The sequence below is a fragment of the Gymnogyps californianus genome, chromosome 10 (genome assembly GCF_018139145.2).
Source record: "Gymnogyps californianus isolate 813 chromosome 10, ASM1813914v2, whole genome shotgun sequence".
Taxonomy (NCBI): domain Eukaryota; kingdom Metazoa; phylum Chordata; class Aves; order Accipitriformes; family Cathartidae; genus Gymnogyps; species Gymnogyps californianus.
The window spans coordinates 27,048,049-27,062,464 of record NC_059480.1 but is presented as its reverse complement, the minus strand read 5'-3'; the positions used below and the strand labels follow the sequence as shown (position 1 = coordinate 27,062,464).

The 14,416-nt window shown below is 42.6% G+C and overlaps 1 protein-coding gene across 1 annotated transcript in view; it reads right to left on the bottom strand.

The window, feature by feature from the left end:
• The window catches only part of KPNA4 (karyopherin subunit alpha 4), a 29,794-nt gene extending 19,617 nt beyond the window's left edge, over positions 1-10,177 (bottom strand). The window contains exon 1 of the mRNA XM_050902142.1: positions 10,023-10,177. Within this exon, the coding sequence (XP_050758099.1) occupies positions 10,023-10,091 (69 nt within the window). The 5' untranslated portion in view covers positions 10,092-10,177. The remainder of the gene's footprint in view (positions 1-10,022) is intronic.
• Between the last annotated feature and the right edge of the window lie 4,239 nt (positions 10,178-14,416).

Genomic DNA, 14,416 nt, shown 5'->3' with positions numbered 1-14,416 from the left:
AATCTAGACCAAGTAATATAAAAAGTTCTTGCACAATTATTTTTAAGTTCATGCACTTCAAACAGTACTTGTACACACAGGATTTGATTTTCATTATAAAAGTAGAAATCCAACAAGAAACGGACATAACTATATTATTTCTGCCTGTATTATTTCACAGTAAAACAGTCTCCTAGGTCTTCATGTTGAAGAAAAATGGGTATACGGAACCAGGGAATAGACAAGTGTCTTTTAACAAAGGGCAACGTTGAAAGGAGTTGCACTTAGAACAACAGCGCCAAAGCATTATAAACACCATGGCAAACCAACAGAAAGCATACTAAGTTTGCCCAACATTTACAACCTTTTCTTGATTCAAGGCTTTTTTAACATACAGAGAGAGCATGAGCCAAAAACCCAGAGACAGCTGGAACTGCCACTTTTATAATAAGGCATATTGCTAAACTTGAAAACTGCAAAGTCAAAGTCAAGCACAACTGCCTATCTACACACCTAATTAAGAACTCGCATCTCTTACTTCCTCAGAGTAGCAGGGGAATCGGGCGATTCCCCAGGCAGAGACACTTTGCTGCCTGGGCTACACTACCAGACCGGCTGATCAGCCACAAACTAGCAAGGAGCACAATCCATTACTAACAGGTAACTGTCACGGTACAGCTATACTGAAAAAGAGAGGCTGGAGTTAAGACTGTGCAGGTAATCCTTCACCTGAACAAAGTACAACTGTTAAAGCAAAAAGAATTTCAATAACGTAATTCTTCAGAATAAATAGATCTGAACAATACCAGGTCCTTTTTTGAACGATGCCTACCAGGCTTCTCATACAAGTGTAGCACTGTAAGTGTACCCTTCCAGACAAAACATGGGAAAGTTCTACAGGAGCTCTCGCTTACCCAAACCTCTACAAAGGTACCTGGGAGAAACAAGTAGCAAAGTAAATTTACAGATTTCACACATTTCTGATATGCACACATTTCTATTACTGTATGAAACAGTACTAGCTTTGTGCCTTGTAGAATAGCTTTATAAAGAAGTTCACATTAAGATACCTAGTAAGCAAAAGTTGAGTTACAAAAATATTATTTATAAATGAAACCCACATAAAACCTTTGGCACTGTAAGAGCAATTTTTTTTCTTTTGGTCATTTTCTCTACAGCTCCCATTAAGAGTATTCAGAAAAAAGCAATTGTAAATATACATAAATTGGTTTACTACAGTGCAAAGTGAAAATAGAAAAAAAATCAGTCTATAGCTATTTTATTCTATACTTTGAACTTTACAGTGAATGAGAATAGCAAAGCTAAAAACAATTGTATTTTTATTGTGACTTAACCATTCACAAGCCCAGAGAAAGCTTGAAATCCCAGAGCATAAGGGACTGCATTAACACAGAAAACAAGGAAAATGAACAGCTAAGAGAGCTTCTGAACAGCAATAAGAAGCAGCTCTGAAGATAAGGACTAAAAGCTTGACTTTCAGGAGCATAATTATTTTTATCAAAAAGAATGTGCATTTCATCAGAATCAAATTTCCAGCTCTGAGCAAGGCAGTTTACCTTCTCAAAGGAAGGAGTTACAAGAAAAAGGGCGGGAAAGGATGCGACTGGAAAAGAAGGGATGGTTCCCCACTGCTTTGGGGGCAGAACTTTTTAATCGCCTGAGGACCAAAATGCAGTTCATCATGAGAAAAACAGGCAGAGGATGGAAAAAACCCAATACAGCCACACAATGATAGCTTCCCACTATATAAAAGGCAAAGCATACAAGCATACCTAATGCAGCTGCAGCACCTGGAACGACTAGCTAAGAGCCATAATAAACAAGTACAAACTGTCCCACACTACAGAGCACCAAAGCAAATTTCCAGGAAATATGTCCATCTTTAAAGAATGTTAATTCAATTGGTCAATCAAAATTAGAATTAATAGCTCAATCTAATGCAGCTTAGATTCATGGCTTTTTCAGTTTTAAACCTACAAAAAGTCGCGTCTGCTACGTGAGGTCAACAGTTAACACTGAACACTACTACCACGCAGATGAGCTTTATTCCAGTGCTATGGACTTACTCTCCATAGCTAGACAAGCTTTTCAAATATTTCTTAGAATTCTTCAAATGATAGTGAGAATCTCAAAGATGTAATCTCTAAAGACAGGAAAAAAAACATATTCTAATAATAAACCTGTATTAATACTTTTCTGGCTCAACAGGTATGCTCTGAATTAATATAATACCTGTCTTATAAACACATAAATGAAGTTTTAATGTTTTGTAGTAGCTCCAACTCAAGTGTCTACAAGTCGAAAGGAGAAAAGTTTCTCCAGCAGCTATCTTCCTACACATGCATTTGTTAAACGTACCATTACAGACTACTGGCATCATCACCTGGCAGTCCATGCTTCAGCTCTCCAAAGTGTGCACCACTTCGACGCTGGGGAGCCAAGTCCCCGGCCGCAGCTGCGCGCACATCGCAGGATGCTAACAACTGCAAGTTAGCATTATGTAACTTGAGCCCAGGAAAGCGTAGCCTAGGATTCACCAGCGAAGACATGTATCCCACCTGAATGATAATGATAAAGAGCAACTCTCAAGAACAGAGTTGTCCTGGTTTCGGCTGCGATAGAGTTAATTTTCTTCCTAGTAGCTGGTACAGTGCTGTGTTTTGGATTTAGTGTGAGAATAATGTTGATAACACGCTGATGTTGTAGTTGTTGCTAAGTAGCACTTATCTTAAGAATTTTCAGTTTCCCATGCTCTGCCAGCAAGCAGGTGCACAAGAAGCTGGGAGGGAGCACAGCCACGACAGCTGACTCAAACTAGCCAAAAGGATATTCCATACCATAGAACATCATGCCCAGTATATAAATGGGAGGGATTTGGCTGGGAGGGGCAGATCACTTCTCAGGCATCGGTCAGCGGGTGGAAAAGAAGGGGAAAGGGGAAAAAAAAAAAAGGAAAATAAAATAGTGATGCACAATGCAATTGCTCACCACCCTGGGGGCTGAAGTAACCGTAGTGCCTCTCACCAGGGTTGGAGAAACTCAACTGCAGCCACTCCAGCTTACGGTTTTCCTAGCCGAAACCAGGACAAGAGCTGAAGGCAAGAAGCACTCAATAGTCATTTATCTGTGCTCAAAGTGCTGTTGCCTTCCCAGAGAAGCTGATGCACTACTGGATACCACTCATCATTTAGAGGCTTCGGAAAGATGCTGCAACTTTACAACTGACTTAGCTACTACAGGCTCTTGCTCTCAGCCTGTAACAATGCTCAGTGTAGTTTCTCCGAAGTCTACTAACCTGGCATATTCAAGAAGAAAATAAAATGAGGAAAATCTCCAATAATAAGATTGCAGAATTGTACCAAGCCCCGACAATCTCACGAGACTGTTAACACCTTCCCAATCCACAACTGTTACTGCAACTTAACAAAATAAGCATACCTATCAAAAAGCTGTACTGCAAGAAGGATTCTTCTCGCCAGACTTCAATAATGACATTACTGGTCACAGAAAAGTGTTGCTAACCAAGAGCAAGACCCAATGTACATTTTCAAGGAGTCGAAGACTGAATTGCTAGAACACCAACTATAAAGGGACATTAAGCTGTAAAGGATATTAAAAAGTAATAGTTACAACTACTATTGAGCCCCAAAGGAAATTTATTCCAACTCAGGTGGTAACACACCTTCAGGACAAGCATATATGCGTGCGTGACAGATATGGGGAGAAGTGAGTGGGACCAAAACAAATACTCCAAGAAAAAAGCCTCAGACGTATCATTTAGAAGTTTCTTTACTTGAAACTTCATATATGCAGTGAAACATATGCTTGAAATATATGCTTGAAACAGCATATATGCTTTTTTTTTTTTTTTTTTAATCCTGAAACTCCATCAACACCCTGCTGGAACAAGAAGAATGTTCTCCCTCCAGACATAAGCTGACAGGCCCTTGGTTTTAATTCCTGCCTGCTTCTGAAGAGGACCTGCATACCTTGGACTCAAAAGCCTTCACATAAAAGACAAGCAGCCAATGAAGTCACTCTAAAGAAGAATTTACCAAAATAGGGCTCCACTAAAATAATTTACTGTGTAAACAGCAGTCGGTTGACAAACCAGTTATTACTGGTCAATCTGTCACTGCTCTCCCTCCTAGGAAGAGAAAATACACAACAAGAACTGAAGTTAGCTTTGTCAAGGAGTTTCACAGCATCATCACCTTAGCCCAGAAGTGGAATAGATAGTTTGGAGAAACTAAAATGACAAGCAGACTCAAGGTCAACCTGTGTTGTCTTTTGGAAAACAGCTCAAAGGGCAGAAACCTAGGTATAATGGTTTCTTGGCTAGTGGCATTGTAAAGTTAGATTCTCCCTTCTGTTCTGAATAAGATTTGACTTGATTGTCAGACTTCTCTGTATCAGTTCTCAGCTTGCACTAACACAGCTGTGACTAGGAAACCAATCTCAACTTAAAATTTTCTAGAAACAGAATTCAGAATGGTCCTTGGAAAGTGTTCCAATTTAAAAACAGGCATCACTTCAGTATGAATTCATGTGGCTCATTCAGTCATCGGATCCTGTTCTTCGTTTGCTACATCAAAAATCAAATCTATTTCTGTCAGCCTATGATTGCTACCCCTCCATCCTCCTTTTTTCAATTATATTTAGCTTAAGTTTTATCAGAAGGGCTATTTTCTGACCATTAGTCATTACTGAACCCTTCAGCTTATCATTAAAATCTTGTGTTAGCTGATGCCTGCAGGATCCTGATACATTCTAGTGTTTTTCACAACAATGCCAGAAACAGAATGTTCTACGCCCCACTCTCAGGAACAGCTCAGATCTATTAGCCCTTTCTAAGCACGCTAGCATATACCTGGAGCTCATGCTCAGCTAATGCATCCTGACCCCTCTTCTACTTCTTTCTCCGAATCACTGCTTCTCAGAAATTCAGATCCTATCACACACATAGCCTGTCTTTACTGTTTTGTGGGGTGGGGTTTTTTTGCTATTATAAAATATTTCACTCAAGTAGCTCTGTTCATGCACCTACAACAGGAAGGTCTGACAGCGTACAAATAATTGTAGAACTTTACCTACTCCTCTCATTCTAGTGAACGGTTTCCAAAGGCATGTTGTTTCTGTTGTGGAACAGCAAAGGCAACAGTCACTTTAAAGCAGAGTTGCTTGAGCCATCTTCCCTTCCTAGAAAGTTGCTACTCCACACTAGCACTAGTCTGGTCTATGATTCAAAATACAAACAACAAAAAAAAAACCCACAAAGTGGGGGTGTGGGGTGTGTGTTTGTGCAGAAGCAGGCTACTATTTACCTCCAAAACCTTTTGTGAACTGGGTGGCATTTTCAATTATTTTCTTTTTAAAACACCACTTACTATGGCCCTGTGCACAAACTGCTTACTCACTAGACTAGGTACTCAGAAAGCACCCACTCTGCAGACCACAGTTGGAGAAGACTAGTCTACAACCCAGAACATCCAGCGCACTGACTGCAGCAATGACTAAAACTTTGTCTTGTCCTTCACAGGTATAAAAGGTACTGAACTACAAAACAAGGAAAGAACCCTTCAGAGATACATGCAAGTTCATATTTGGATTTGCTAAAAGTCCATACTCTTCACATTCAGTTTAATCAAGTTATTTAGGCCCTCCTCTATCTGTTATTTCCCTCCTATACTAATCCTAGCTCATTTGCAAACTGGAGCAATAAAGTCTACTCTCAAGATCACTGACAAAAATGCTATGGGATTTTAAAGCCAACACATCTCTACAAGATACCACCAGAAAACACATCTCAGCAACTATTCCCCCTTCAGAATTATAATGGGACTCTCTCAGTCACAAATAAATAAATAAAAATCAATATGACATTGCACATGCTATCATTCCTGAAGTTGTGCATGCCAAATAAAATGCCTTACACAAACGAATATCTAAGTACAATTTTTAAGTGACAAAATGTATGAGCTTCACTACAGAACTACAAGTCAGCTTAAAGGAACTTATTTTTAACAAACTCAGTGAGTGACATTCCTGCTCTCCTTCAGTTCCTCCATGTTTGAATCCCAAGCAAACTATGTTGTGTGGGATACGGAAAAGGTTGAAAAGCTTCTAACTACCTGCAATATCCAGTATATCTCATAACACTACCTTTCCTTCAATCCCCTGAAGCTTCTTTGGTGTTCTCAAATACATTGTTAGTATTAAAAGTCCAGTGAACACTACTGGCAACTCTTAAAATCTTGACATTGCTGATCTTAAAACATCTAGATTCAATGGCTGCTCCAAAATCAGTTTTGAAGTACTCTGCATTACAATATTATCATCATTTCACATCATGCGTCTCTCAATTACAGAGCAGAAATATCTATTTGACACTTCTCCTCTGCTGGCACTATTAAACAACTCTTAATCTCTCATCCAGCAACACAGGCAAGTCAGGGGAGAAGAGGCCAGCAGAAACTCATCAGTTTCTTCCAGTATTTCCAGAGAAATAACATGCATGAAATATTTTTTACTTCATTTCAAAAAACCCAAACGTCAGTCAAATTTGAATGCTGCAGCAGGCAACAATCACCAACAGAAAATGAAATGCTGAATCACCTGGTAAAACAAAATGAAGCAAACAAAAAACCCACCCCAAACCTTCTCTTCAAACCTTCCCAGAAGCAAGGCTATACTCAAGACCCCTAACATGCAGGACAAAACAGCAATTACTCAAAAACAAACTGTTCATAAAACTATGTCTACTGCAGACACAACGAACAATTTGTACTTATCCTGGCCTTTGTATAGTAAAGATCTAGTATTTGATTTCAAGGTCTATGGTATTACAATTTAAAAAAATGTTGGAAAGAAAATTGGTTATCATCACAGCCATACCCACAATAAACAAAAAACAGCTCATCCTTTCTTATTCAATTAAAAAAAAAAAAAAAAAAGCCCAAGTAAAACCTGTTCCTCATTGGAGACACAAGATGAAGAAAGTTACCTTAACTAGCTTTCCTAGTAGATAAACATTTGCATGATTTTGTATAACAGTCCAGATAAGTACTTGCTTAAGTAAGATTTTGGTTTTGGATGTTAAAAAAAAAAAGTGAGACCACTTCTGCCATTCTGTAAGGCTAGCCCCTTTTTGCGCTGTAACAATACTAATCCCCCCCGCCCCCCGCTCTAACGACTCTTAAATCTTGGAAGACCTTAACAGAGTATTTGTTTGAGCAGTACTATAAATAAGAAAAAAGGACAAGGCAGCATTTTATATTTCTGGTCACAATGAATCCCTCTATTCCCAGTGTTGCCACCAATCTGTCATCTTAAAACACACGGCAGCAATTGTTTACAACATAACATGTCCATGCATGCATGTTTACCCAATACTTAAGCATATGAAGGAATTTCGCTAAACATCTTATGTAAAACAGGTGTGTGTGTTTTGGTTCTTTTTTTCCTTCTTCAAGGCCAGAATTTATATTTTTAGAAGCACATTGATATGGACTGGAAAATAAAAGTCCAACTTGAACTCATTAGGTATCCAAAAAGCTAAACATACGCTTAGCCCTTTAGGTGACAAAATGCAGGAAATCCGCTGTCTTCTGTAAGATATACAATAACCTTCTGTGAAGATGTAAGACCTGGAAGGTAAGTACAATGTGACAGCAACCGTTAGCAACGTAACTGTCAATGGGCTGATCCGAGCAACATGGAATCGTATGTGTACCATCTTTAAATGGTGGCAACCCTTCATAGCCTCTAGAAGTATCTACTAATTGGGGATTCACCAAAACCAGAGTGATTTATTATTTGCCCGCTGATGCCAAATGGAGGTAAACTGTCACGGAAAAGAAAAAAAGATCATGGTTTTGTAAAAGAAACCAACGGCTAAATGCACTATTTCAGCCGAGATAAAAAGGGGGAGGAGTGAAGGAGGCAGGAGGAGGGAAAGAGATAAAGATCAAATGTTGGCTTCCTATGTGAAGTAAATAGACATCTTCCTGCTAAAAGCAGCACAAGAACACAGGTGTTATGAACTAACTGAATACTCACTAGCAACTGTTGCTACCATAGGATACTTGGCTATAAGTGGACATTACCAACATCTCTCACACTAACGAAAAATGTGATGTGTAAGCAGTTAATAAGCAAGAATGATAGCCATAAGCCTGAGCTATTGTATGAAAAACAGCCATCCACGGTAGTTATTTTAGGTACCAAGCATATGTTCCAGGATTTGTTGGATAGATGTCAATATCTAAAATTTAACGTGGCCTAGCAGTGGTTTTTTTCACTCTGTAGAAGGCCATTTAAGTGCATCAGCAAATTCAAAAAATACTGAAGAGATTACCTGCTTCCTGATACACACACGTGTTCTTTTTACTTGCACGTGTTCATCTTGAACCTTCCCTACTTTAGCTGACTTACCTTAAAACCCAGTACGTAGGCACCAAAGGAGAGAAAATGCAGATGAACTCCAACCTGTATTTTCCCATTAATTTCATTTTTTACTATGATTGCATACGCTTTACTGTGCGCCTTCCTAAAGATGCCTTTCTTGTACAGTTGTCTATTCAAGGATAACAAAACAATTTATACAAAAACAAATTAACATCTAAGGCAAGTAGTTGCTAACAACCCTATTAGTAAATACAGCAATCACTGCAGTAATTATTCCCACTTCCAACATTCCTGGCATCACCAAACTTTGTACATAACTGAAAATTAAACTGTTTTATCAATACACTTGGACAAGTTAAAAATCGAGGTGTTATTGACTTCTGAATTACCCAAATGGGAAACTTGGCAGATGTTTTAATGAATGACATAAATGCATCTTTTACTTTCGGAAAAGAAATACTGCACAATTGTTTCATATGAAAGATGAGAATATTATACTGATCATAGGGACACATGTTGAGGCCAGTGAAAAACAGAAATGAGAATGCCAAAGCCCATTTCTTGATCACAATCCTATACAGACAATATTACGATGCACAGGTTTACCCAATCACCATTGCTGGCCAACTGTTTATGGGTGAGGATTGATACCTAATTTTAGAATTTGAATATTTACTAAGGAAACCCTAAGTTAATCATCTCTTCTGCTGTGTTGAGGAAGCACCTTCACAGCTCAAATAATGTAAGTAGCAATCCAGCCACCAAAAAGTTTAGAGGCTCTATACTACAAGCTACAACTGTTTCCACACTCAACTAACTGGACAGTAAAATAGTAACATTCGCCCTGTTTAAAAAAAAAAAGTGAATTTGTTTTTTTTAATAATCATCTTTACTATAAAGCGCAGGCAATAATCAATTCATTTATTCACTTGAGTATCTTACAGGGACACAGAGCAGAACACCCAGCTGGGCCCTAATCCCTGACTCAGGCTTTTAGGGGCTACTCAGCACAAAGAGTGATTATTAAGTGCTAGCAAGAAATTAAGGCAGAGCCACACGAAAATACGACTGCTGTCGTAGACGGCGAAATACCGAGGCAACACCTCTCGCTATCAGGCGAGCGGCTGGATTGAACTACGCCAAATAAGCGCCCTAAACGCGAGGCCGGTGCCGGCCTGCCCCGCGGGGGGAGCCGCCGCCACCGGCCGCTCCTGTCAGCCGCCCCCCCCGCCCTGCGGCGGAGAGGGCCGCGGGAGCCCCCCGGGGCGGCGCTCCGGGGCCGGGCGGCGCGGGGCGAGCAGGCGGCGGCGGCCGTTGCCCCCTCAAGCCGCGGCGCTCCCGCCTCCGCGCGGCGCCCAACGGCCCGGCCGCGCCCGGCCCCACAGCGCGGCCTCCCCTCCTCCTTCTTCTTCTTCTTCTTCTTCCTCCCTTCCTTCCCTTCCCTCGCTGGGCGGCGGGGAGCGGCGCTCCCGCCTCTCGGCGGGGCGGGCAACCCCGGCCGCGGCCCCGCCGCGGGCCCCTCGCCGGCGGATTAGGAAAGACGCCACACGGCGGCGGCGGCCCCCTCCCGCCGCCATGGCCGGCCGGCCCCTCCCGCGAGGCGCCGCGGCGGTTACCTCCAGGTCGCGGCCTTTGTTCTTGAAGTTCTTCAGCCGCTGGTTGTCCAGTTTCTCGTTGTCGGCCATGGCGGGGAGGGGGGGGGGGAGGGAAGGTGGGAGGGAGCGCGGCTCCTCCGCCTCCTCCCGGGCCCGTGCCCCTACCCGAGCCCGCCGGGGTCCCCCTTCCCGGCGCCGCTGCGGCCGCCGAGCCCGCTCAACGCCTCAACGCCCCGCTGGGCTGGCGGCCCGCGTCGCCGAGCCGACAAGCCGAGGCGAGGAGGCGCCGCTGCCGCTGCCGGCCTGCTCGGGGCGGCGCTGCCCGCTGCCCCCGGCTGCCGGCGGCCGAACGTGCCGGTAGCGAGGAACGGCGCGAGCGGGGGAGGGGAGGGGAAAGAGGGGCAGCCTCGCTCTGGGCCGGCCGGCCGCGCCCGCCGATTGGCCGCGGAGCCCGAGGCCGGCGGCCAATAGGAGAGGGGAAGCAGAGGGAGGGAGCTGCGCGGGGCCGTGACGCGCGCGGTGACGGAGCGCGGGGCGGGGGGGAGGGGAGCGGGCCCTTCGAGGTGTTTCGGCCGGTCCCCTCAGCCGCCGCCGCCATTTTGGGTGGCGGTTTTTTACGGGCCGGGAGGAGGAGCGGCGGGCGGCCGTGCCCGCCTGTGCCCGCCGTTTGCTCAGCCGAAAGCCAACAACGGCGTATCCGTCGCTCCACTCGACTGTGCATTCGCTCCCCTCAGGGCACCGGAGACATCGCCTCGCCCCGCGCCGCTTTAATGCCAGTTTAAAAAAATAAGTTAGGTTTTTGGTTTTTTGTGGTGGTTTTTTTTTATTATTTTTAATAAAACTGTTCGACTTGCGGCCGCAGGACGGCAGGAAGGGGGTGCCCGGGCTGCGCCGGGGCGGCGCGGGAAGGACGTGTCCGGCCCCCCGAGCCACATGAGGGGAGAGGAGAGGGGCGGCGGCCCGGCACCGCGCCGGTGCTCAGCGGTGTCACGCCCTGTGGAGTTTTCAGAAAAGTACTTAGTAAAGACTGAGCAAAAGGAGCTACTGCAGCTGTCACGTTTGGCACGGTCCAGGTTTTAATCCAAACCACTTCTCTTTACTAGACTTTGGCCCTAAGCACAACTGATTTTGGAAAGAGCAGGACGTAGGGCACGGGATACAGCAGCAGGTATTTTGGCAGCCTCTTTGGACACATGGGTAAGCTCTCTTCAAGAATTAACATCGTCTGTATGCAGATGTGTCTGCAGGATTCCGCTGTATTGGGCAATACGCTCATTTATGCTGCACAGCAACTGTGGACCAAGTTCACAAGCAAGACTTAGTGGGAATATTTCTGATAGGGATGATCAGCATTGGGAGCAAAATTCTTTTTCAGTAAGATCAGATTTCGTGGATCTTTCTAGTTTCTTAGCATGATGAAAAGAGGCCAAATTGGCTTACTTGGATCCAAAATAGGTTGCTGTCATCTTTTGGACTCTGCTATCCCAGAATTTTTTACAGGCCAATGTCTTACCAGTTTGAGGATGACAGTCAGGTTTAGTGGCGGTGGATTTTGGCCAGTTGTAACTGCTGTTAACTCATGGTCAGGTGATGTAGGTGGACACTGTTTCCAAACATTACGAGCTTTCACCAGATAGGCTTCTCGCATTTTAGTATAGTCATCAGTGTTACATACGTTTGTAAACTCCCTTCTGGGAGTTAAAGCTTCCTTCCAGGGTGCTTTATGACAAGCAGCGTTACCTATGCGTTACGCAAACTGTGGTGAGCTGCAAAAAGTCATTCCTGAATTTGCATTGAACATACCAGCAAAGGGAATGATGCCATGAAAATTCCATAGATGTGCTTCATTTGAACATAGACCGAGACATTTTGTTTACACCAAATGCTATGGCTATCAGAGTATGTCCCTGTCTTTATTCAGGTAAATCCTAACTATAAAAAATTATTTATCAGGAACTCACATCTGATAAACTATTGCCTCTTGACAGTGACTCTTCAAAAATAAAAAAGAAGTCTCCCACTTCTATAGCTTTTCTGTGATGCAGGTGATTAGATTACAGAAAGTTTCTGGAATGGTAGAGAGATCAACAATTGCCAGGAAAACAAAGTGGTTTATTTACAAAATATCCAGTGTTTTATCTTCTCAAAGCTCACTTGGTAGTGCCTGTGACATTTGGGACTCAACTTTAACTTGTGAGGAAAATATGCTCAGAGTAATACCTGTTCGTTCCAGTCTTCCAGAATATTAGGAAAAAAGCTGCTATCCAAACTATTTAAGCTAACCTGGTTAATTTTTATTGAAATGAGGTAAAGAGTATTGAAAGAAATAGATAGATACACTTGTAGCGCAGAGGGGATGGTAAATTGTTTCCTACTTCTATAACTTGATCCAGAAAATAGTACCTCTGCGCATAACTAGAAGCACTCACTGGAATGTATACTGCCCTAATCCTGTATGTAGTTTGCACTCACTCTTAATGATTGGAAAATTAAGTCAGGGGTTGTGGGGATTCCTCTCTGTTAAGTCCTGCATGTTGATAGAGCTCTTGTTTCATCAGCAGCCTTATGATTTTCCATGATACTTGTTGAGAAAAGTCAAAGCTATGATGGGAGATGGAGTCTCCCAAGTGTGTAAACTAAGTCACTCAGAGACTTACCAGTATCAGGAAAGAGAACTTGTTCTTTGTGAAAACACTGTCCTGGTTTCGGCTGGGATAGAGTTAATTCTCTTCTTAGTAGCTGCTACAGTCTGTGTTTTGGATTTAGTGTAAGAATAATGTTGATAACACGCCGATGTTTTAGTTGTTGCTAAGTAGAGCTTATCCTAAGTTAAGGACTTTTCAGTTTCCCATGCTCTGCCAGCAAGCAGGTGTGCAAGAAGCTGGGAGGGAGCATGGCCAGGAGAGCTGACCCGAACTAGCCAAAGGGGTATTCCATACCATGGAACGTCATGCCCAGTATATAAACGGGGGGGAGTTGGCCGGGAGGGGCAGATCGCTGCTTGGGCATCAGTCAGCGGGTGGTGAGCAATTGCATTGTGCATCACTGGGGCGTTTTTTCTTTCTTTTCCTTGTCTTTTTTTGTTATATTCCTTTTCATTACAATTATTATATTTCATTATTGTTAGTATTATATTTTACTTTAGTTATTAAACCATTCTTATCTCAACCCACAAGTTTTCCTTTTTTTTCCTGATTCTCCTCCCCATCCCACTGGGAGCAGGGTGGGGGAGTGAGGCAGCGGCTGCATGGTGCTCAGCTGCTGGCTGGGGTTAAACCACGACAAACACGAAGATGATGATCTTTCAGACTACGAGCTACTGCGTGTTTTATCTCCGGGAGATTTCTCAGAGGATGAGGCTCCGTTCTCAATAGAAAGAGTTCTCATCAAGACTGAAAGTGACAGAAGTCTGAGTCACCACAGCCAGATCTGTTGCATAAATGTAGTAGCGATGTCACAGCAATATGAGTAGGGTAAATTAGTCAGGGTTAATTAGTCCTGATGGTATTCCACATAGGCATACCTACTTGTCTACCAATATGTAAACCGTTCTGGTCAAAGCTGGTGTAGGTACAGCAACCCTTTCACATTGCAGTCTGGATATACAAAAAAGACATTTTCTTGACACGGTAATGTAAATACATTTTAAAAAGTAATGCAGTTTGTCCATTTGACAATGTTTTAGAAGACTACATAGAGAAAAATAAAAAAGAGCATCTCTTTAGCTAGTGCTCTTACTCATTTTGGTTGGTATCACAGCACAGCTGCCTTAAGAAAACAGGATATTATAAAAGTACAACCATCCCAATATCATACCTCACTGTTTCAAAATTAATGTATTTCAAATTGATGCTGTCATTTCAGAAGGGAGCCTTTAGCAAAGAAACAAGAAAAATATTAAAATATGTAAAAAGTAGAAATGTGTGAAGTCTGGGAAACAAGAAATTCTATCAGCATGTTCAATTTTAAATCGGTTGAATAGGATTGACAGGTAGTTTCTCATTGCTTTTAGCTTCTGCACTTAGTGTTTAAGGAAATGATCATCAGGTAAAATGTTTTGCGTTACCAAATTGGAAATCTCTTGTATTCGCTATGGCTTTTGTTACGTTGAGTTTATCTTACAACCCTGTATTTACATCTGAATGGTTTGAATTAAATGAAGAAAAACTCCTGCTTTTGATTTAATTTTCAGGCATATTTTAACACTGCTTCCTTTTGTGATTAAAAATTGTGTTGTATGTTTCACAGGGATGTGCAAAATCCTTCGTATTTTTTATTCTCTGTCATCTTTGAAATTGCCCTAGCTGAACCTACCTATTGTAATCACATAGTTGATATGATGGAAATAGTATTACACTGGCAACCATGCTCTAATTATTTTTGCTGACCCACAGCTTTTTACATAATCAGGGTAT